Below are 24,151 nucleotides of genomic sequence, written 5' to 3'. Positions count from 1 at the left end.
TTTTGGCATATGCTTATTGTTTATCAATAAATCATGTAACTTGCATATGCGGGGATCTCTTCGTATTAACTCTAGTGTGGCATGAGTAATGCATGCGGCCTTAGAAACGTGGAAACATGGGTTCATGGAGATTCATGAATGAACTCCCCATCTGTAGTTTGGTTATAGAGTTTACCATGTAATATATGAGCAGCCGGCCCCTATTAAAGCAACTGCACAGCAAGTTTATTGATGTTACAGGTCTTGAAGGTTAACAAGGTTGTTTTGAGTAGCAAGTTGACCCGATTGTTGTCCTACTAAATTATGATGGGTTTTAAACCAAACTGTGATACTGCAGAAGGCCAAATGTGGAGTCTTGAAGGGAGTCCATATCAATTAAAAACTACTCATTATACTTTGAAATTGAGACTCGAAGGATTCAAGGTTTTTGGCAGTTTATAGTTTTATTGTGGTTACCCTGAAAATTTGGAACATTGCTGGAAAGAGAAGATGATATGATGCAGAGGTGTGAGATGCTCAAATTGAGATACTGATATTTCAAAATGATAATGCTTTAAGATTTCTCAAAACACTGGTTAAAAATATAGGAAGAAATTTCATTTGTCCAGCTTGCTTACTTAAACATTAGTCTTTCTCTTTCTCTGTCCTTTAGCTTTAATCATTTATCATTTGATAACTTCTAATTATTTTCTTAAAGACATTCATTTCTTTTTCATGCATTAGTAAGAATGTTATGGAAGTCCAAGTTTTGGATGTATGTGTTGATGTCTGCATGTGTGATTCCTGTGACACTCTCATATCAACTGTTATTATGGTTTTGTCTTAAGTAGCTGTTAATATGATTGGCAGGTGGAAACATTGCCATCATGGAAGCCCTGCCAGAGGAAGCTAAATGTTTGTTCTCCTTATCCAGTTTCTTTCTTGGCCCATTACAGTTTATTTAAATTTTTAGTTTATTGAATTAAAAATAGGTTGGAGTAGATTGGGACTTTGATGTCCAGATTTTATATAAAAAGCTCCAATCTAGATGAAAATCCCTTGGAAATTGCATTGCTTGGGTATCTCAACGTGATAAAATGACCATCAGGATTGGAGAAACAACTAGCCTGTGGATCTTAGAAGGAAATTCTTTCAATCTTGATGGAACTGATTTGATCAAAAGATGGATATGGGGATGGTCTGAAGAAACTTATTATAATCCTATGTTGAATAAATTGCCTCTCGACTTGTAGGTGTTACATTTCCATCTAACAGAAACATGCTTTGCAATTTTTGTTCACATCTTAATTGCAATACATGCTGCCTCTCAAAAGAAAAAGAGGCATGAAGAAGAAGTAAGGAACCCTTTGATTGCTTAAAGGCACAATTACGGACAGAAAAATGCAATGTGAGATGGAGGAAAAAATTATGAACTTGTCAGTTCTTTTGAAGAAAACAAAAACTCAGTTGTATAAATTACAATTTTAATTTTAAGACATACCCAAAATTAAAAAATATTATTTTTGTTACAATACATCCAATAGCACCCTTCAACTCTTGGAGTCTTGGTAATGATTTTCTAAAAAGGAAAAAATGCACATGTTTTAAACTGTTGTAGTGGTATAGCAGGGAATGGAGCGTTCTCTTGTGAAAATGCTGCTGAAGGAAGATCTGAAGGTATGCTTATACGTGTATTTGAATTTTTTTTGAATTCTTTGTAAGTAACAATTGCTAGTTATGCAAGATGGAATTAATATCTTCCATAACCTGTTTCAAGCTGCTGCTCTTGTTTTTCTTTGTAAGATTTATCTGATCTCAACACTTTGCATCTTTGCTTTCTATATTTTAATAAGCTCTTCCTATCTTAATTACTTTAGGGTGCTTAGTCAGCGGATTGTGCGGTGTTGAATGTTTGTTTTAAGGTTCGCAATCTCGGTATCAGACACCGTATCGGTGCTATATTGGTATAGTGTTGGTACGCTCGATGTAGGGTTGGTTCAGCATACCGACTGGGTATGCCGCACATACCGAGTATCGGTTTGTTATTGGTATGGTGTAGTATGCCTGTACGGGTGGTATATACCAGTATTGCAAACCTTGGTTTGTTCCTTTGCTCATAAATCATTCTCTTTTTCCAGTCTTCTTTGTCCGCTTATAGTTTGCACTTGTAAACATTTTGGGATTTTCTGTATCATCTTGAGAATGACACTTTACTATTCGCTCACCATTCTTGGTTTTAAACCACTACCGATGGTTAATCCTGAAATATAGAAGCACTTGTTGGTGGGATTGGAAAAAGATAAAATACTGAAGGGTCCTGGATGTTCCTGTCACCTTATTTTCTTTTTGTTTCCTCTGATGATAACTTGGCCACAGATTTTCTAAACTACTGATATAGGAGAAAGTTTTTTTTTGTATTCTTTTTCTCAAGTTTTTCGTGAACGCGTCATCTGCAACTCCTCTCTATCTAGCTTCATTCATCATCCAGTAAATTACTGATTCTTCATTCAATTTTCAACTTGCATTTGTGTTCACATATATTCTTTTCTTCTCTTCCTTCTTTAGCCCTGATCATTTATCATTTGAGAGTTTCTGCTTTCAAACACATTTCTTTTTATATCCCTAAACTAAGAAAGCTTTTTGTGGCCCAAATTTTGATTATGTTTTCTTCTGACATTTTTGATTTTTTTGTTCTATAATATTTTGTTTTTATTTTTTATTTTTTTGAAAAGATCACTTGGTTTATCAGATAGAATAAGCAGTGGATTCAGGTTAAATAACTGTTGTATATAATTAGAAGGTCTGCATGTGGCTACTGTGGAAGCCCCAGCACAGGAAGCTAAAGGTCTGGATACTTCGCAGATAAACTTGAGAGACTTCCTTGATTCCTCTAGGAATAAGGGGGAAGTTCCTTTTCCCGTCCTTTCCTTAGCTCCAAGATTGTTGAAACTATTGCTTTTGAATCAGGGGAATACTTTGTTCACCTGCTGTCTGAACTCATCCTTCATTTTTTTGTTTCTTTAGGTTTTCATCCATTGCCCATTTTTTAACTTCATTACGTGGTAGTCCTTTCACTTCTTTCCCTGTTTTTAGTTTTGTGCATCTGTTAAACATTTCTGATTGCTTTCTTTCCTCTGTTTCCTCAAAAAAAGATTTTTTTAATGATAGTATAAATTTTACATATATTTATTGAGTGATGTTGTCTTGATATTTCTTTTTTTAGTATTATTGTATTTATTGATCTATGATATCGGTAGCTTGTTTGTCAATTTTTCATATGCAATGGATTTTGGCTTGAAAAGTTTTAAATATTATTATAAGTTATGTCGCTCATGAGGAAGTCCCACTATGATACGCTAAAGGTTCATCAAAATATACTTGTTTCTTTAATTTTTAAAACGTTATTATGTGCATTATAATCTGGTTCTGTTGTATGAACTAAAAACTGGGTGTACTTGGCTTTGCAAATGCAAGGCTAAAATGTATAAATAAAACTTCAGTCTAGGTGTATATACCATGGTTCTATTTTTGTAACTGCTTGGCTTAGGCATCTCCTCTGAGGATGAAATGTCTGCCAGAGTTGAAGCAGTCAGGCTTGCAAACTTAGACAGCCATCTAGAATTGATAGGACAGTTTTTTTTATCAAAGAATGCATATGCCATGGTATGCAAATCTTGCCTAAAAAGCTTATTGGATTATCTTGACCTGCTACCTGTTAAGTTTCCATCCAATGCTATTGTCTAACTCTGCTTTGGATTTTTTGTCTTGATCTCTTGATTGCAATATATGCTGCCTATAGAAGATGAACATCATCATCATTCCCAAAAAGTTGAAAATAAAGGGAGAATTTGCAGATATTTAAACTTTTGCTCTGGTGTAGCAGGGAATGGAGCTGATTCCCATGAGAATGCTGTGGAAGGACAACCTGAAGGTTTGCTTATTTATATATTTTTAAATAATTTCAATTTGAAACATTTGTAACTAGCATAATGATCTTGGGTGTGATTAACTGTAAACCCTTCTAGAAGCAGAACCTATTTTTTAAAGTATGTCTTGTTGTTGCTGCTACTGCTGCTGCTGCTTTGTAAGCCATTTTGGGTTTTCAGTTCACATTGATCTAGCTTCATTAAACATTTTATTCTATGACTTTTGGATCATAATTACATTCGCTTTTGCTTATTCCCCCGATTGTGTGGTAGCCTTTTGTCTTATAAATCTCTCATATTCTTTTGTTATCTATAGAGAATCATCATATTAATATCCTTACAGAATTTGTTTTCTTTTTTCTTTTTTAATTGTATGCTTTATCTTGATTTTTGGAAATGGCATTTAACTGTTGCATTGCCACTTTTTAAACCTTTAAGACCTCTGGTGAGGTTTGATCATTAAATGTAGTTGCCAGTAGATGTGATTGAGGAAGGTTAACTTCTGAAGGTTCAAACGGTACAATGTTGTGCATAAGCTTTTGGTTCAAGATTTAAAAACTATTTCTTTTGATTTAGAAGAAGACCTCATCATTGCTCGTCTAAACTTCTCTAGAAACACTTGTGATTTGTGAAGCTTTCTGTCTGCTTTTGAGCTAATTTCATTTGTAATCTCCATATCACTTCAATCATTGCCCCCCCCCCCCCCCCCCCCCCCCCCCCGCGTCTTCCCTTTCCAATATATCAAAGTCACCATAGTATGGTTTTTCTTGGTCTCATGCAGGGTTTCAAGTGCTGGCCCATGTTGGGCCAGTATTGGCATGTGTGCTGGGTTGATACTAGCATGGAATGGGTGTTTTGGCATAGCACTGCATGTATGTTAGCACGGCACAACATGTTCCTTGCTGGCCTTTGGCCAGCATGTTCCATGCGAACAACACTTAAATCCTTCGTATCATGTTTGTTGGGCTCTCAGTTTCAGTTTTTTACGTATCCATTACATTTCATATATGTTCCTGTTGCTGGAAATTGGACCCGGGGGCCGCCACGGAGCCAGGGGAGGAGGAGCTCCGCTGCCGGGAGGGCGGACGGCGGTGCGCCGGCTGGCTGCGTCCTCCTGGGGGGTGAGTGTGAGAGCGAAGAGGAGTGCGCCCTGTCCTGTCCTGTCCTGCAAAAAAGCCGGTGGCCGGGCTCCCCGGCGCCGGCCCTCCGATGCTTAAGTCAGAGGGGGCAAATATGTGGAGAGAGCAAGCAAGAGAGCCAAGAAGAGATATGTGGAGAAAATAAAGAGAATATTGTGTTCAATTGTGTCTGTGCTGTTTCTTTTTTTCCTCCTCCTCCTCCCTTTCTTTCCTCCCAGGCTCCCTTTTATAGAAGGATTTTATGCTGCCTGGGAGGTGACAGGGAGTTTGTTCTCTTTTGTAATAATTGGGCACGATTTGGCCCATTAATGGCGTAGTGGAGAATAAGGCCGAATCAGACCGGAACCAGGGAGTTGTCACGGTCGATCGGACCTGTTGGAGTGGTTGAACCGCCGGCCGTGGTGGGCCTGGGGTCCGTGGATGGTAAGTGCATTTATTACCGAGTGAACCGGCAGTCAGGGAGAGCCATACGCTTTGATGGTTCAGTGATCCGGAGATCGCCTTGAGCCGTGTTCATTAAATGACTGAGTGCATCAAAGACTTGAGGGGGTCTCATGCATTAATGGCAGGTCGTGCCGAATACCTGCGGAGATCTTTATGCCTTGATGGCTTGGAGATAGCGGCAAGTTGTAGTGGAGTTTGTCAGGTCCCTCAGGCTTAGAGGGTTAGGCGAAAGTTGAACATTTGGTTAAGGCATTGGCTCGGCAGGGGTGCCGAGCCGAGCCGGTCGCCCGACGGGGCGCCCTATGGCGGGGTCACTTCTAGTACTTCTGGTCGGCACCCTTCGGGCGAGCACCTTCTAGCCGAGCGCCTCTATTTGGCGCTTTTTGTCTCTGGTCAGCGCTTTCTAGTCGAGCGCTTCTCTGGTCGGCGTCCTCTGGTCGGCTCTTTCTAGCCGAGCGCTCCTACTCATTTATTTTGGTTGGGCGCCTCTTCTTGGCGCTCTCTCTGGTCGGCGCCCTTCAGTCGAGCGCCTTCCTGGTCGGCACTCTTTGACCGAGCATCTTTCTGGTCGGCGCTCTTTGGCCGAGCGCCTTTCCGGTCGGTGCTCTTTGGCCGAGCGCCTCCGCGGCGGTATGACTTGGGGTTTTTCCCCCAACACTACCCCCCGACTTCCGAGTTCCAGTTGGCTGCCAGTTGGAGCGCGGGAAGTAGCTTTAGTTGGGTCATTACGGATTCCAAAAATTTTAATTTATTGCGCATTTTGAATTATCGGACGCCTCGAGGTGCCTTTAATAGGCGGCGTCTCTTCTTTCCCGAAAAGCCTCATTATTGGGACACCTTTTGCGAAGCGTCCTCGCGTCGTGGGCTCATGATGGGGCCGCACGATCCGATGGGGCGCTTCGGCGTCCGAAGCGCTAGCCCTAATTAAATGCGTCGTTCTGTCTTTTGGACCGACACGTGTGGTCATCTCAACGGGGTGCGGCTTTTCTTTTTGCCGATCGGGGCCGTTGGGGAGGTTTATATAAACTCTCCCCTGGCCCTCCGTCCCCTTCCTATTGCCTTCTGCTTCCAGCTTTTCTTCTTCCAGTCTTCCTCAGACCGAAGTTCCTTTTTTCCGGCATCTTCCTCAGGTCCCCCTTCTTTTTGGATTTCTTTTCCTCTTGCAATGGGTTCTCTTCCCAATGAGGAGGAGGAAAAAAAGAAACAGCACAGACACAATTGAACACAATATTCTCTTTATTTTCTCCACATATCTCTTCTTGGGGTTCTGCTCGGTCCCGCCCCGCCTAACAGCCACGGCTTCCTCAGCCTTGGCATACTTCCGCGCCCGAGCGAACATTTCGGTGAGGTCCGCAGGGAAATTCTTCTCGATCGAGAAGAGGAACCTGTAAGACCGGGCTCCAATCTTTAGTGCTGACATGGCGATTGACTGGTCAAGCTCCCGGACCTCCCATGTTGCGGCGGTAAACCGGTCCAAATACTCCTTGAAGGATTCTCCCTCCTTCTGTTTGATATCAAGGAGGGAGTCCGATGTCCGCCGCTGGGGCTGGCTGGCGGCAAAATTGCCAGCAAATTGTCTGCCGAGCTGCTCAAAGGAGGAGACAGTACTCGGCTTCAGCCCGGTAAACCACAGCCGGGCTGGTCCTCGGAGTGTCGCCGGAAAAGCTTTGCACATCATAGCCTTCGAGGCTCCTTGTAGGGCCATTAAGACCCGGTAGCTTTCCAGGTGGTCGAGGGGATCAGCCTTGCCGTTGTAAGGCTCCACCTGGGGCATCTTGAACCGTAGTGGAACCGGTTCATCTTCAATCTCCGGGGAGAAGGGTGACTTCGTAGTGAACTCGAAGTCGCCATCACGTCCTGGTTTTCTTCTGTGGAGTGCCTGGATTTGGCGCTCCAGCTTCTCGACCTTCTTGTCGAGTTCGTCATTCTGGAGGATTGCTGCAGCGGTTCGTTCGGGCGCAGGTTGCCCTGGAACCGACTCAGCTTCTGAAGGCTGTGGCCAGCCTCCGTGGCCTCTGACTGGGTGCTCTCTCCAGAGGGAGGCCTGGACTTGAGAGTCCTGACCTCGAAGGGGAAGTCCGCTTGTAGGAGGCTCTGGTTGAACTGGAGCCGGAGGAGGTGGTGCCGTTGGGATGCCCCTGGGTTGCAAGCTTTGGACGGCGGTAGCCAAGGCTTGCACTTGTTGCACCAGGGCATCAAACTGCTCCGGCCGAACTTGAGGGGTTGACTCGGCCGGAGGCGGCGAGTTTTGGGCAGAATGTTCAGGACTGGGTGGAGGACGTCGGGAGGCGTTGGAAGCCCCTTTGCTTCTTAGCTTCATGGCAGCGACTCGGTGCCCTCCTTCTAGCGCCAACTGTTGCTGGAAATTGGACCCAGGGGCCGCCACGGAGCCAGGGGAGGAGGAGCTCCGCTGCCGGAAGGGCGGACGGCGGTGCGCCGGCCGGCTGCGTCCTCTGGGGGGTGAGTGTGAGAGCGAAGAGGAGTGCGCCCTGTCCTGTCCTGTCCTACAAAAAAGCCGGTGGCCGGGCTCCCCGGCGCCGGCCCTCCGATGCTTAAGTCAGAGGGGGCAAATATGTGGAGAGAGCAAGCAAGAGTTCCTATTGTTTTTTTACACCTTATCTTTTAAGATTCCTGCTCATAGTTCCAATTTCACATCTAACCTTGTCCTCTTATCATCCACAAATTAGATACACCAAAGCACATCTTCCAGATAAGTTCACCTTAAGCGATTCAGGCTAGCTTTGGCCCTTGTTGTAACCACAACATGACTTAAAATTCACCTGCTACTGAGAGCTACTTCTCTATGTTACTCTATCTTGTGCTTTGTTGAAGTTGATAGCGACCATTCATGGAATCCTTTCTATACCCTACATCTTTTCATCTATTTCTTAAGAAAGATTAGTCTTTGTATTACCCTTTTTGGTCTAAAATGATAGTTGATTCTCTTAGATTTTGCGTTCTAAACAAGGTCCGCTGAACCGATATCGGGACCTGTACCAGTCGGCGGACGAGTTGGTATGGTACTGGTTTGGTATCGTACCGACACACGGTACGGTAAGGCATACTGGCATACTCATTTTTTTTTTGAGTTTTTCAAGTTGATTTAATTGGTAATCAACTTTTTTGAACTTTTTCAATGATTTTAAGTCTAATTTGATATTTTTTTGATGTTTCTATGTCGGCACACTCATTTTTTTTGAGTTTTTCAAGTTGATTTAATTGGTAGTCAATCTTTTTGAACTTTTTTAATGATTTTAAGTCTAATTTGATTTTTTTTGATGTTTTTTGATGTTTCTATGATCCTGGTTTAACCTAAATGATCCCTCTTATTGTTTTAAAATGATACAAATCATAAAATGGTTAGTAAGATGTTGCGTGCTACAAGAAGCTACATAAAATATCTTCAAATCAAGTAGTGAGGTAAAAAATATAAAATAATATAATCAATTACATATATTTAAAATGCAACATACATACCGATTTCTAAAATCTCATCGAGTGGCGATGACTCTCCTATCTGATCAATCACCTCCTCCATTAGTTTGAGGATGTACGTGGCATCATACACCTGATCAGCAGCATCTGACTTGTGAAAGAAAGTCTTTATATCACAATATGTCAGAAAGTTGATAATAATCTACTTGGTAGGACCGGTCCAACCATCACACACCACCGTCAGTCCATATGTGGGTCACTTGCTCTTGTATGAGACAATCTATTTCTCTAGCTCCTCCTTATTACTGTCAAGAAGCTCACTATAGATGTTCTTTGGGCCTGAAGGATTTACATTGGGGCCGACAGCCTGTATAGCGGAAATGATAGCCCTATAGCACATCTTGTCTACCATATTTGTTGGAATGTGGCTGAAATGAAATCAGGATCTAATAGCTCGCCGCATATCCTTCTTCTTATTCTTCTTCAGCATTGCGTCAACCTTCTACTGCTTTGAATCTCTGCTAGGAAAGGTATGTGGATCTAAAGAATGGATTGCTGCTAAAGGTGAAATCTGTCTGAATGACTTTTTTTTGCTACCAAAAGCCTCCAGCATAGATGTAATACAACTGCCGCCTCTGTTAATGGCCTCCCTGACTAAGGAGGTCCTTCTGCTCGTAGAACCGGAACCTGACTCATAGTATGAAAGCCCAAATCGAGCCTTATGCCTGGCCACCTCATCCTGCTGCCATTGATCATCTACACTCGCCTACATGGCAGCCTGGATCTGTGCCTCCTTGTTATCCGGAGCGGACGTCTTCTCTAACTCTCTAGAGTGATAGGAAGGTGGCCTTGCCGCTTGGCGGTCCACCTCCGCCTTTCCTTTGGAAACTCTCTCCTTTGCTTTGAAATCAGCAAAGTATTTCTTCGTCAGCTGCCGAACCTTCTGTGGGCATTTTCGGCACATAGATACGTCAGCAAGGTCGGCAGAACCATCCTGAACTGCCTGGTTTGGGGTATCCCGAGCCATACCGGCTGCGGACCGGGACGGTTTCGGCGACGAAAATGAGACCGGCGCCGAAGAAGTTGAAGAAAAGAGAGGAAGAGAGAGTGGGGGAGGGAGGGAGAGGGAGAGGAAGAGAGAATGGTTGAGGCTGGCTGGCTGGGGAGCCTCCGTGCAGAGGGAGCCGTAGAAGAGGGATCAGCAATTTGCCAACTTTCACTTAAAAACCTCAAAAATAAAAAGGCCCCCTCCGGCCCCTGTTTCGAATGAAACCAGTTCGGACCTTTTTCGGCCAGTTCCAGTCTGTTCGGAACTAGTTTCAGCCGGTTCGGGGCCGGAACCGACTCCATAGGCCGAACCAATCCGGTTTCCTACTGGGTGGGCTTGATACGGGCCGAACCGGATGGTTCAGTCCGGTTCGGCAATCCTTGGTTCTAAATATTCATTCTATCACTTGTTCCCGCTACTTTGCTCGTGGCTATAAGTTTAGTTCCAAAATAATTGGTGCAATTTTGTATAGCATGTTTATTCTTAAAGACATGTACCTAATACTTGTCCAGACATTTTTCCTCTTTTCTGCTTGGGCATTGCCTCTCAAGGTCAAGCAGCTATGAAGATTGGAGAAGCTACCAGACTGTTTGACCTGGTTAAGTATTTTTTCTTGTATAAGCCAGTGTTGATTAAACAGCACCTTTGTACTATATGCAGAACTCTTGCAATCCTAATTCTTTAATAGATGACCATGTATTTGCCAATTCTTAAGCTTCCATCTATGGTAGCTACATTTGATTATTATGTTTCACTCTCTTGATTGCTATATATGCTACGAAAAGAGGACAAACAGCTTGAAGAAAAATTGTCTGAATCACTGCACTGGTGTAGCAGGGAATGTAGCTGCTTTCCATGAAGATGCTGCAGAAGAAAAATCTGAAGGTGTGCCAATTTATATATTTAATTCAACATAGTATGAAATAATTTTATGTAATTATTCCTAATTAGGATGGTATAATCATTGCTTGTGGTAACCTTTTATTTTATTGTGTTGCTCACTCTAAATTAATTTTTATTCATGGGCATATCACAAATACATGCTTATTTGCTTTCTGGTCACCAGATGATCTCATAATACTGCTGGATCTTAACGGAAGCCCTTCATGTTCTTTTGCTATGTACTGTCCTAGAGAGCTAATTTATTTTGTTGATTTCCACTTAGCATACTTTTTTCATCTTGAGAATGACATTTAACTTTATGCTGCTGCATTTATGGTTTTTGCTGATGGCCTGTCCAAAAATGTAGTTCCCAATTGCTATAGTGGGAAGAATATGAAATGTTGAAGTTTCTGAAAATAAAATTCCCCTTTTCCACTGATAATAATGTACAGTCTTTTGGTTTGAGATTTTTGAAATAGTTGTTTCTGAATTCTGATTAAGGAGAAAACTTCATTCATCACTTTTTCTGAACTTCCTGAAAAAAATCCTTTGCTTGCTCTTATTGTTCTCTTACCATTAATATTTCAGCTTGTTTCTGGACAGACTAATCTTTCTTTCTCTCCTTGCTTTTGTCCATGTCACTCAATTTTTTTCTTTCTTAAAGCACTTTTTTTGTGGCTTTCCCTGTATTGAAATCTTCAAATTAGCATCTATTTTTCTGGTGACATTCTGGTGATATTTTCTGATTTCTATTCTTGTTCTATTCATCAACTTATTTATGGAATGGAGTTTGTCGTAGGTGATTGTAATATGATAAGTAGGTGCACCTGTTGCTGATGTGGAAGTCCTGACAGAGGAAGCTAAAGGTTTAGGTTGTTAACCTATACTAGATCAGCTTTTTTAGCCACTTATGATATCAGTAATATCATGAACCTAAAGTGGTTGAAATATCATATTGCCAATGCCAAATCAAATGGATTAAATTTCTACCTACATCAATATCATATGAATCTAACTATGTACTGCTTAATCAGTGCATCTCCTCTCAAGAGTAATTCGCTACGATGTTATACATGAAATATGGCCATGAATATAACAAAATAATGATATGTTGATGCGAAAAATCTTGAAAAATTTCATAAACTCCATCAAGCAAAGCAGGGTAACAAAATGACATAGTCCGTACTTCATACAATTTTATAAACTTCCACAAACTCATCATTTAGTCAGCTTTGAAATCAATAAACCCTCCACACTTTAATGTCAACATAACAGAATCCAAAATCATCCATTCATTGAAGGTTTACACTATAAAAAGAAAGAAAAGCTTCCCTCTCTTTCTTGGAGGTATCATGGAAGTACCTTGAGTGAATGCATGAAGTATATAGAACTTTCTTTTAAAAAAAATAAAAAATATGCTTAACATAACTATTGGCATGTATTTTTGACGTATCTGATGAGTATTGATTTCTGATATTGACATGGCATCCGATTTGAAGTTGCTTCCTAGATGGTTAGAGGTGTAATCGAAATGGCAAACTTAGACAGCAATCCAATCTTGCTAGGACAGATTGTTTAAAGAATATGCTGAGATTCATTGAGCATTGAGTGAAGAAAATCTTATTGTAACCCTTATATTTTATGACTTTCCTTCTCTTTGCTTGTGGTTGGGGTTCCATGTAATCTGAATGGTATGCTTTTAGTTATTAAATTTCAATCTCTTCACTGAATGAAAGAAAAGAAAAGCATGATTTTTTTTTAATATTTATGTTAATATCTCTAAAAGAAGTAGAATTTTATCTTTTTTAAACTATTGCTTGGGTGTTGACAGATAATGAAGCTGCCTTGCATGAAAATTCTGTGGAAGTTAGACCTGAAGGTTTGCTATTTCTTAAGAGTTTTTTTTTTTCCTAAGTTCAATTTAGAATCATTGTAGGTTAGTTTGATGCGATGTTTGCTATGGTTCTTCATTGTGGTATTTTGTCTTAAAGTGTTGTTCTATCTTTTCATTTTAAAATGCCTGATGCCTTTGATTTGGAATTTTCTACATTTTAATTATGATCATTCTAACTTTATTGAATTTGGTATTCAGTTGTTTTTACATCTTAGTTATATACACTTATGTCATCAGGATTTAATGAGTTTGATTTTGTAAGTTACTGTTCTTGTATAGATAATTTTCTCTCATCAGTTATCTAGTGTTCTCAAAAGATACAACTTACTGATTTCCACTTAATATACATCAATGAACTCTTTTTATATCTTATGAGAAAGAAATTTAACATTGCATTGTTGCTTTATGAACATCTGCTGATGGTGAATCCTAAGATGTAGTTTCTGACTGGTGGGATGGGAAGAAGATTAATTCTTAGAGATTCTACAAGCTAATATTGTCTTTCTTGCTGCTGATAATACGTGGTCTTTGCTTCTTGGCATCACTCTTTTTTTCCCCCCAACTTCTTGCTGCACGCATCTTTCATTTTCTGACTCCTTTTTTAAGCCAGGTTTGCTCATTATTCACTTATCTGATTTTTATTATCCTTTTTTTATTTATGATTTACTTAAACAGGAGTCATCAAGCTAGACTTGTTCCTTTTTCTGGTTGAAATGGATTAAATAATTTTTCCACATCGATGTTTTGAACTGTTATAGGTGTTTGAATCTGCCCCTGTAGATGTCTGGTTAACCATTTAGCTTAATTAATGCCAGTATTCCATGTTCCTGTCTAGGAATTGGTTAGTATATGGATTTCCTCCCTGGATCAAATGAATCTTATGTGGGTGAAACAATCATTCTGGGCACCTTAGTGTGTTTGCACTAAGAAGACCACCCTAGAGTCTTAGCAATCGAATATTGGTAGCTCAGGTGTGATAAAGAAGAGACATCTTGGCCCAGGGTGATGGAGTTCTGGTCTACCTGTTGTGTAAAAGTCTCCTTTATTTTGCTACTTAATGTGTCTCTCTCTGATTTTGATGGTTTGACATTGTCTTTATTGTAATTAATACTACCTAGAGGGGTAACAGAACTGTGGGAAGGAAACCCTTATTACTTCAGGCACTCTTGATAATAATATCCATAGAAAAAGAAGAATCACATAATGTCTTTGAACTTTAAAATGTTGCTCTGGTATATCAGGAAATGGAGCTGCTTTCCATGAGATTGCTGCAGAAGAAAAATGAAAACATTTGCCAATTTATATGAATTTACTTATTCAAACTAAGTTCAAACACTTTGTATATAAACCTTAAGTTTGTTAGATATTGTTCTAAAGGAATCAACCTTTTTGTTTAGTTAGTTTTGCCTTTTTAATTTCAAGCCATCTCTTCCTAAATTAAGTCATTGCTTCTCTCATGTCATACGCACTCTATTCTCTACTTCATCTCAAGCTGTTAATTCCTTTGTGGATCTTTTTGGTTTCTGATGGAACATGTGTATGTGTTAGTTCTCTTTCTAATTATTTTAGTTTTACAACTGCACTGTTGTTACTTTGATTGTTTTTTTACATCTAGTCATTTCAGTTAAATCTTTTCTTTTGTTATTTGCCACTCTTAGACTGACTGTTCAAGACAAGTAAGATACAATTTTTCATAGTTTCTAGTCAGTTCTTACATTGTGCAAGGAATTATCATTCCATTTGAATTTGTTGTACTTGTACTTTTCTTTTTCTTTTATATTTTGTGGAAGAAGAATTAGGCTGACTACTAAGGGATTGCTATTAATTTTGTCATTCATCCAGCCAAATTACTTGAGATTACTTTGCTTGAAACTGAACAATATTAGTAACAAGCTGACCTGATTCTTTCTAATCTGCTTTGGGGTTTATCTTTCTCTCTCTCTCTAATTTGGCTAGGTTTAAAGACTTAGTATTGCTTTGTTAATTCTCAAATCTGCCTTCTGAAAGTGTTATATGTGTTTTGGCAGGGAATGAAGCTTCTTCCTATGAGGCAGCTAATAATGAAGAAGTTGAAGGTTCTCATGACTCAACTTCTTTTCCTTTCCATGGTTAATAAATCTTTTCCATTCAAGAATCTAAATGCTGCTATCCTTGACATGATAGGGATGGGAGCTTCACCAAAAGTCACTGGACAACTTGGCATAGGTGGAACTCCTACATAATTCTTGATCAATATTTCAGACTTATTTTCTTGTTTAGAAGTGCATTTATATGCAGTGGCCTATTAAGTATGTGGTATTCCATGTCAGATGTCTAGTCAGGTAGAAATGGGTATTGCTTAGTTAATGTTGGAAAATTTATCATGTGAAGCCAGCTTAGCAGTTGGTATCCTTGGAGCTAGAAGTTCACCTGATAGGGACTGGATCTTCTTTGTCTGATGACTGCATATGTTGTTGTTCATCTGCTTGTTTGTTTCTTGGGAGATTCTGTTTACATTCTAAAGTATGTCATGGCTTCAGTTTGTGTCAGTTATTAGATACTTCTTTTGCTAGTTTCTTTTTGCACTTATTGCTGTCTTTTCTTATCTGATAGAGTTGATATCTTAAAAAACTAAGAAACTGCTGTTAATGAACTAGTGGGGAATAGAATTCTCTGTATTAAAAATTTATATGCAAAGAGCCTGTATTTCTCTAATCTGTTAGGACTGTTTACGAGCAATATATTTTCTGTGAATTGTCAATATTTTGTTGGCATGCCCAATCTTCGTATCCACATGGGCCTCTCCTGAAGGGTTAAGGAATCTGATATTCCAAGTCATTGAGATTTATGGCTTAAATGAATCACAAGCTTTGAACCTAGTTTTTTTCTCATCATTTCTCATCTGCAGTTTGTATTTTAGGCATTTAATTGTTGCTATTAGATCTTTTGCTGGCTGATAAAAGGGAAAAAACATGTTAAATATTGTCAGTATTACATATGTTTCCAATGCAACCCCAAGTTCGGAAGCTAGTTATGGCTAGGATGTTCCAAATGGTTGTAGGCACTCACCAGCAATTCGCTTCCATCCCTTACCATATAGAACTTGTTTTATATAATTATCTTCAATAGATTTTGTTATCCAAGAGGAGATTCCTTAATGCCATTTATTTAGAAATGGTAGTTGGTGTATTTATGGACGAAGTACATGATGAGGCTTAGGTTTGAATTTCAGGAGGAATCAGTATGGAGCAAAGGTTTGCTACTAGTTGGACCAGAATATGGTGCATGTAAATTAGAATAAGGGGCGAGAGATCCCACCATTCTACATAATTTTGAAGAGAAACAATTTATGTACATGTATTGCACTTGTATTATGGGGCTGCTTTTCATTTGGCTCATTGGCTTATTTGTGCCTTTGAGATGAACACAGCTTCTTAAATCAAAAGTTATCATCCTCCACCTTCATCTAGGCTCTTTCCAAGTTTAGTCAACTTCAATGGGTTGTTCTTTGCGTGAGCTTAAACTGCAATCAATAAAGTAGGTCTTCCTTTCCACCATTAGTCATCCAGGTTTCATGGTAGGCCACTCTGTTGCTTAGATTTGCCTTTGCTAAAATTTTGGCACCAATTTCTAGAGAGTTGATTTAAGGTTGACAGCGGATGGTAAAATCTGTTCAATCTATTGAGCCTTCTCAACTTTGAGTCGTGCCTTATAGTCAACCAGATAGTTGTCAGGGAACAGCTTGGTTTGCTACGAAAGAGAATTACCCTTAATTTGAAATCCAAAATTTGACTATTACATTCAAACAAAAGTGGCGTTAAAATTTAACCGTCTTTAAAGAAAGCGTGCAATTGAATATAGTGCAAGTAAAGGTGCATTACAATTCATGAATCTTAAAAAAAATTTAATTACTAAACTTTGAATCATGGTTGGCCTTACTGTACTGTACTGGCCTATGCCGACACTATACTAGCATGGTACTTATATATGTACTGAAACTGGTAATCCAAGCATTGCTTGAACATTGCCTATTTGCATAAACTACCTTCATAATGCAAACAAAATGCAAACTATCTGGTGCTGGTGTTCTTCAATAATCACTAGATCCAAAAGCAACTTTAAAATGTCGAGCTCTCTTTTTTGAAAAAGGTCTATTGGATCCCTCACCAAACACTCTGAAAAGATTATGAAATGGACAACATGAGGTACACAACTTAACAAGTAAACTTCTTCCATGGTTAAAAGAATTTAAGTTCCTGTTGAGAGCGAATGACCTTTTAAAACATAGCATAAGAATCTGATTGTCATTAAGATGAAGGTTCCTAGAAAGCATTTTGATTATAAATGCTAAAAGTCAAAAATCTTCTTATGAGGAACAAAATACTGCAACAACGAAAACACATTTTAGATTTCAGAGAAGCTATGATATTTCAAATAGTTAATGTTATCCAATCAAGGTTCGGTTACACTTTCAAGGCCAGATAAATCATCAAGTCCACATTTATCGCTTGGCCAAGGGTTCAAATATATCCTCATTGATTATCTGAAAGAGACCACATGTACCACCTAGATAGAGGTCCATATGTATCTTCATCGAAATTCGAATGCTAAAAATATCACTGAGCTAGAGATCCACATTCAAGTATGATGTTATTTTCAGATTTGCAGTGCTCTCGTAAATGCTATAGTTAAAGAGGTTTGAATAACAAGAGAATGTGAAATCATAACACATATACATGAGCTCAAAATTAGCAACTAAAATCTCATATACTTTTAAAATTCCACATCAAAAACTCGTAGCAGGATTTCAATGAAAAATAACTTAAATCGTTGAAACTAATAGTCAATTTCAAAATAAAGAATAGTTGCACCCTTTGTGGACTCCAAAATTTTTGAAACCCTAATTTGAAAATGATACTGAGATTTATCACTTAAAATTGAAATTAACCACACTATTGGAAAGATGCTAAAGATGCCAATTTTGAAAAAGTGACTAGGAATTCATAATTTTAAAAAATCATTATGTTTGAGACTGAAAATGACTATGGACTCAAAAACAGTGATCAGATCTCATTTCCAAGGCATGGAGAAGGATACGTACCAAAGAATCCTTAAGTCCTTCTCCGAGCTCCCCTTCTCCTCTTCTCTCTCTCTCTCTCTCTCTCTCACTCTTTTTATTAGAAAGGTCTAATACCCTTCACTTCCTTGTCTACTATTGCTGGCCCCTTCTTAGAGACTTGCTTGGTTGGTTCGCTCGCATATGTCAGCCCCCATACCATTTCAGTTCCTTTAGGTTGGGTGTTGGCTAGGTCGGTTGACTGCTCAAGTAGGTTGGATTTGTGATTCTGTAGATGGACCACTAAAAACAAAAGACTGCTGAAAAAGGCCTTTTAAATATGAAAACTAATTGCCACCTTCTTTTCATTTCTATGTTTATTCCCATTTACTTGAGATATTACATGTTAATAAGGAACTACTCTCTGTTCAAGTTAAATAAAAAATATTTAAATTTTCAAACTCCTTTAGTTTATAAAATGTTGATTTTCCAACTTTAAAACAAATTTCAATTTTTTTCGAGATTTCAACTTTTAAGTATAGAGCCAAGGTCCGCTGTACCGCCATACCAACGTACCGGTGGGCACTGGTACCGGTATGGTACCGGTACCATACCGAATCGAACCGGTATTATACCGGTTCGGCTGGTTCGGGCCAAATGCCAAAAAAAATTTGAGGTCGGTACGGGTTGCGAATAGTCGGAACCGAAAAATATAGCTGTACCGTACCGGTTCCGTCCGGTACAGGTACGTACCGGTCCATACCGATCCATACTGATCGGTAGGGCAGACCATGTATAGAGCTATATATGTGAATGAGTCGAATTACTTATCTCTCGGTCTATTAGAGAACTATCTCTCCAGGGATTGTGAAAGATGTTCCACTAGAAATATTCTTGTTATTGCTTCGACTCATATTTCCCGATCTGAAAAATTGTCTGACCTGAAAAGAAGAGTTGATCAAAGGAATACCTGAATCAAAGAATAAAGACATAGCACAGTTGGGTGCTAGAATAGTAGTCGATAGAAGTTCGTTTTAGACAGGAAGGGTCACGAGAAGCGGGAAAGCATTTCGATGCAGCACGGGGAATCGACTCAAGTCGATTCTCTTGCTGGATCGAAAGAAAAGATTTCGGAGTTAAGTATAAGTCAAGCAAGAAAAACATACATCTGTCTCCAAAATGTTTCACTTAAAATAATGCTAAAGAGATCTTCAGCTTTAATGCAAAGAATCTTAATTTTTAATGTTACACCCACTTTACATATGGTTATGTATATTTTGTTTGCACACGCTGGTTATGATATTCTATCCTCATTAAAAAAATTGACTCCTCCAAAATTCTTGTATTCTCTAACTAAAATAAAGGAGGGTACACTGAAATTTCATTCTCCCACTATCGACTGGCTTCTTGTGGAGTAATGCTATCATTTTACCTTTATCCAATCGGATTATTTTATTTCATAATACTTGTTTTTTCTATGATTTGGATTGAATGGTCCACAATATGCTCAAATCGCCCCTAATTTGAATTGGCCTGTAACCTATGGTATGTGACATATGGGGATGTATTTTGCGAACATTGACATGTGGATCACATTATGAGCACATGACAATTTAACAGGCAGGGCCAAAGTATGCCACTTTTTCGACCCCACAACTATCATCATGAGTTCTCTACTATGAGCATTTTGAGGTCTATTATCTATGAGTTTGATCTTTTCGGGGGTGTCTTGAACAGACTTTGACTTAAGCAATTTCCTTTTACTCATCTCATCCTAACAATCTGGTGATTTGCACTTTCTTACTGGAATACTTAATTATTTATAAAATGAGTTGCAAATCTGTGCTAGATCGTGATCATTGATGTTGAACTGAAAATCAAAATGTGGCTGTTGCTCTTCTCGTGAATCTCCATTTATTGAATTTGTTTAGATCCTAATTTTGCTGTTGTTTAAATCTGACACGATTAGATCATTGGCGAGCTTTGTAATAAATTAATCTTGGAGCACAACAGTCATGATTTGACCTATGACAGGATATTTGGACAGTTGTTCTTCAATCATGGAAATTTTAGACAGTAATCATAGATTTTTGAATCTTCACCTGCTGGGTGCACATCCTATCTCATTGTTTTGCGGGGGAGAAAAAGAACCATCTCGAAGAAGATGATCAATCCTCCTGATCAACAAGCAAGCCTGTAGAATTTCTAGATAAGCTCCTTATTCTCCCAGTCAAAACATTGTTCTATGTGATCAGAAGTACAATGCATGTGTTAAGAGAAACTCCTATTGCTGTTGAAACCGCTCTTGCATTGTCAACGTTGTATCTAGTGATTGATGTGTTACCCAAGGACTCAAGTCCTGACAGGACATCCTGTGGGATGCTGGGATGGGGTACTATCCCAAGTGTCAGGATAGGACTGTTCCGCCATTGTCCCAACATCTCCATTGGCACGTCTTGGGACATCCCCTGTCCCCAGTGTCGGGACGGGGCGGGATGGTGGCACATCCCATTCCATGGAAAACCCGGGACAACCCTATCCCATAGGATTTAAAACCTTGGATGTGTCACTACATGTTGAATATGCTTGTTATTGTGATTTGCAGTGAGGATTTTTCCATTTGAAACTACTTAGATATGGAAATGATTTCAGCGGTTGATTCTTTTAATAACTTGGAGCCTGAAAATTTATTTTAGATGCACACAAAAAGAAAACAGAAGTCTTAAAAAGGTTTTGGTAGATGTTTGAGGGTAAATCCTCATGCGCAAAGAGAGGGAGACTAGGAAGGAGGATAACAATCAAGGGGGAGGGAAAGAAAAGGCTGATAAGAGTTCTATTAATTCAATTCTGGATTCTCCTGTATATATAACTTTTCTCCTATTTTGACTCTAAACTTGGCTAAAATAATTTACAGGACCATGATTAATGAACTTTCAAGCTTTTCCTAACAAGAAGTAATGGAAGAAAATATTTAATTTTGGATTCTGATGAAAATGTATTGAACTTCAGACTTAATACTTTATAACTGTCCTACCCTGACCAGTACCTAAAGTAGACTTATGGGCTCTAATGCTAGTTAAAATAAGACACAATAACACCCCCCCCCCCCCCCCCCCCCCCCCAAAAAAAAAAGCCCTAAAGTTAGTGAGAATATTATAAGAAAATATAAGAAAAGATGAACTAATCGAAGACCCCTAAGTCAGAAGATAGATATTGAATCTTTAAGCCTGGAGATAAGTATAATGGTAACAGAATAATAATCTTTTAAAAAATAGATTCCTGGATCTAGACATAGAATGCTGCTTGTTTTTTTAAGGAATTTGAAATTCAAAAGTTTCCGATTTGAATATTGCGCCAAAGCAAGATGGATGAGGACCTTTTTTAGGCTATTGTGATCCCTAATGGTGCTGATAGTGGTTGGTTGGGCATAAGAGAAAAGAATGGGTTTCTTAAGGTAGAGAAATGATTGCATGTGAGGAGTACAGATCCGTTGGATGCTTGTAATTGTACAAGGGATGAGGGAGAAAGGGGGTTTTGATGCAAGGGACAACAAAGATTATATTGTTCAATGAGGTGATAGGACAGTACATTTGAGAGATAAGACTACTGAAATACTTAATTAGTTGTGAAGTATGGACATGGATATGGGAGATGAATGCTACATGATACTGATGCTCCTATATGAGAAATCTTGAAAAAATAGGATACAATATGACTAGGATGTGACAATGTATGTATATACTTGTGTTTGTCATGTGCAATTAACGTGATTGGATGTATAAAGGATATAATGCCATAGAAGGAGAAATAGTTAGCTATATTATCTAATACACTTTGGAAGGGGGAAGTGGGTTTAACACCCTCTCCTAGAGACTTCCTTTTTTAGTGGGACTCTGAGATGTATATTTTTAGGATCCGAATGTAGATGGTCTAATTATAGATTTTTAGTCTGGCTGCAAATTGTTGGCCTCTCTCTCTTCTAATACACTTGTGAATTTTTCTACGAGGTGAAAAAAAATGCTTTAATGCACAAGTCAGTAAAAATCTTCAGAAGTCATGTTTTGAACAATTAAAGTTAAAGGGATAAAAAATATAAACGGAACAGAAGACCAGCATATTTCATAGGTACATAATGTTAACTTCAGCTTAAAACTGTTAAAAACTGCACAAATGAGTCTATATAACAAAAATATACATTAAAATGTTCTGTGATAATTTTTCTCATTTTTTTAAAAAAATTTTTGGAATGTTTTGCCAGAACTCTCGAAACCGAAACCACACAAACTTGGCTGAAAATGAAAACCAAAACAGAGTTTTCGAATCTTGCTTCTGAGAGCATTGGGCTTCAAATGCTTCTCTTAAAGTCAAAATCCACACTGTTGATCATAATCTACATTGTATATAATGCCTAGAGACTAAAAATCATTTGTTTTTAAGCATATCATCCTAAATTTCAGCTGAGTTGGATGTGCAAAAATATTTTATAGACTATACAATTTGCAAATCCAGACTGCTGATCTTTTTTTAGATTTTCTTAAGCATATCATCCTAAATTTCAGCTGAGTTGGATGGTTTTATTACTATAGATCAAACCAAAATGTGGTATCATACTGCTGCATTGTGTGTATAATATGTACATATGTATGTATTTATATCTTACACATGTTTGTGTGTGTAAAAATAGCATCTATAAAGAATAGTGGGCTATCAAAATAAAATCCGTACTCTATATCATAGTGCCAACTTCCACAAACTCGTCATTTAGTTGCCATTCAAAATCCAAAATTAACCATTCAATGTTAAAAGTTTAACATTCATTTTAAAAATGTTTAAAATAAAGACCTTCCCCCACATTTCAAGAGGAACCAAGGAAATATCTTAAGTTTATGTAGAAAGCATATGGATAGCTTTTTCGAATTTGTAAAAATGAGCTACCAAATGTAGTTAGTGGACATGTATCCTAGAAGTGCCCTATGAATATCGATTTCCAATGCACATCCAATGGGGACATGGTATGCAGTTTTGAGTTATCTGTACTTCATATCTAATTAGTCTTATGGAATTAGTTGGATTTAGGGGATATGATTATGATATAGGGCTCTTGAGATTTAAATTTAGAGGTCTGGTGAAACATATGGATAAATTTGAGGTATCCTAGAACTTCTTTACTGACAAAAAATTGTTTCAGACTGAAATGTTTGGAGCAAAAGAATAAGTAAGGATCTACAAGAATCTGCTGGATTTCTGCCTTAGTTTTACAAGTCTAAGGTAAAAACTAGGTTGTTACTGGTTTCCTTCAGAAATAGAAGTGGTGTAGAAGTTAACCAGAAAGCATAGAAGGAACATGATAGCTTAGAAGCTGTCATCGTAGGAGTTCTTACCTAGGTCTGCACGAATCAGGTGCATATAATCATTATTGAAAGAAGAGATCGACAACTTCTCAAAAGATTTAAGTGTATCTTACACAAGGGGACTGACTGGGACTGATCAACATATCAGCAGATTGCTGGTACCTTCTAGCTTTCGGAACACAAAACACAAAAGTGAAGAAACCCTTCTTCCCAAGAAGAAAATAAAAGCTGACCCGTGAAAAAAGGTGAAGGAACTTAAAACTTTTGATCCCTGTGGGAATCTGTAGACAGACACCTAAAACACTCAAAAACTCAGTCTAAATTGTTCTAGCAATTCCTGAGCTGCCGAGCTATGGCTTAATCGAGATATTAGACACTAATCTTTGTCAAAAGGATCTTAAAATATATGCTAAAGGCAATGCCAATCAAAGGGAAAAAAGCATACCTACTGTTTCATTCTCTGCTAATGGACGACCTTTAAGATTATATGAAATCCATTGATTCTCACAAGAAGTCCTGGTTTTTATTAGGAATTCTTTTTTTGGAGTTAAACGCAATTCAATGTGGGGGTCCTGCCAACCTGTTTTAATAGGCCGCCTAAGTGATAAATGGAACTTCAAAACACTGCCTTAATTCTGGAACAACAATAGCTGACCTCCTCCCTCTCCTCATCTTTTGATCAGTCCATTCATATAATTTAAAGCTTCCATTTCGTTTTCCTCCTTTCTTTCTTGTTTTCAAAGAAAAGTTGAGCAAAGCTCAACCGCATTAGTTTCTCTCCTTTCATCTTCTTACTGCATGAAGGTTTCTGTTATTGCTATTACCATTTCTATTATTATTATATTTTCTGTTGCAACCTGGCTTAACACCATCGTGCCTTTATATCTCATATTTAATGGCACAACAGTTTGGACCATGAATACAGAAAGAAAGCAGTAGCTATCTCTTGTAGGTATTGCTTTTCCGTATTGCCATATTGTCTGCATTACGTATTTGTGTTCCATGGAGGAAGAGGGAT

General features: G+C 38.6%; 1 protein-coding gene across 23 annotated transcripts in view; it reads left to right on the top strand.

Annotated features, from left to right (window-relative positions):
- Positions 1-24,151, top strand: part of LOC120113263 (uncharacterized protein At5g08430-like) — a 42,835-nt gene that overhangs the window by 18,044 nt on the left and 640 nt on the right. Inside the window, exons 10-17 of one of the 23 annotated variants that reach the window (XR_016399062.1) lie at positions 850-894; positions 1,609-1,656; positions 3,779-3,910; positions 10,757-10,856; positions 12,685-12,732; positions 14,775-14,822; positions 14,911-14,952; positions 24,041-24,081. Coding sequence is in view for 17 of the 23 variants with exons in the window: in XM_089928636.1 (XP_089784762.1) it covers positions 850-894; positions 1,609-1,656; positions 3,779-3,910; positions 10,806-10,856; positions 12,685-12,732; positions 14,775-14,822; positions 14,911-14,952; positions 24,041-24,072 (446 nt within the window). In the remaining 6 variants the exon portion in view is untranslated. Of the gene's footprint in view, positions 1-849; positions 895-1,608; positions 1,657-3,778; positions 3,911-10,483; positions 10,727-10,756; positions 10,857-11,652; positions 11,726-12,684; positions 12,733-14,774; positions 14,824-14,910; positions 14,959-24,040; positions 24,086-24,151 lie in introns of those variants that run through there. The other 22 variants (XR_016399061.1, XM_088714913.2, XM_088714912.2 and 19 more) reach the window with 22 other exon arrangements.

Source organism: Phoenix dactylifera, chromosome 2 (assembly GCF_051530095.1).
Source record: "Phoenix dactylifera cultivar Ajwa chromosome 2, Ajwa_hap1_PhDact_Kaust_v1.1, whole genome shotgun sequence".
Lineage (NCBI taxonomy): Eukaryota > Viridiplantae > Streptophyta > Magnoliopsida > Arecales > Arecaceae > Phoenix > Phoenix dactylifera.
This window is presented reverse-complemented; position numbering and strand designations above follow the sequence as displayed.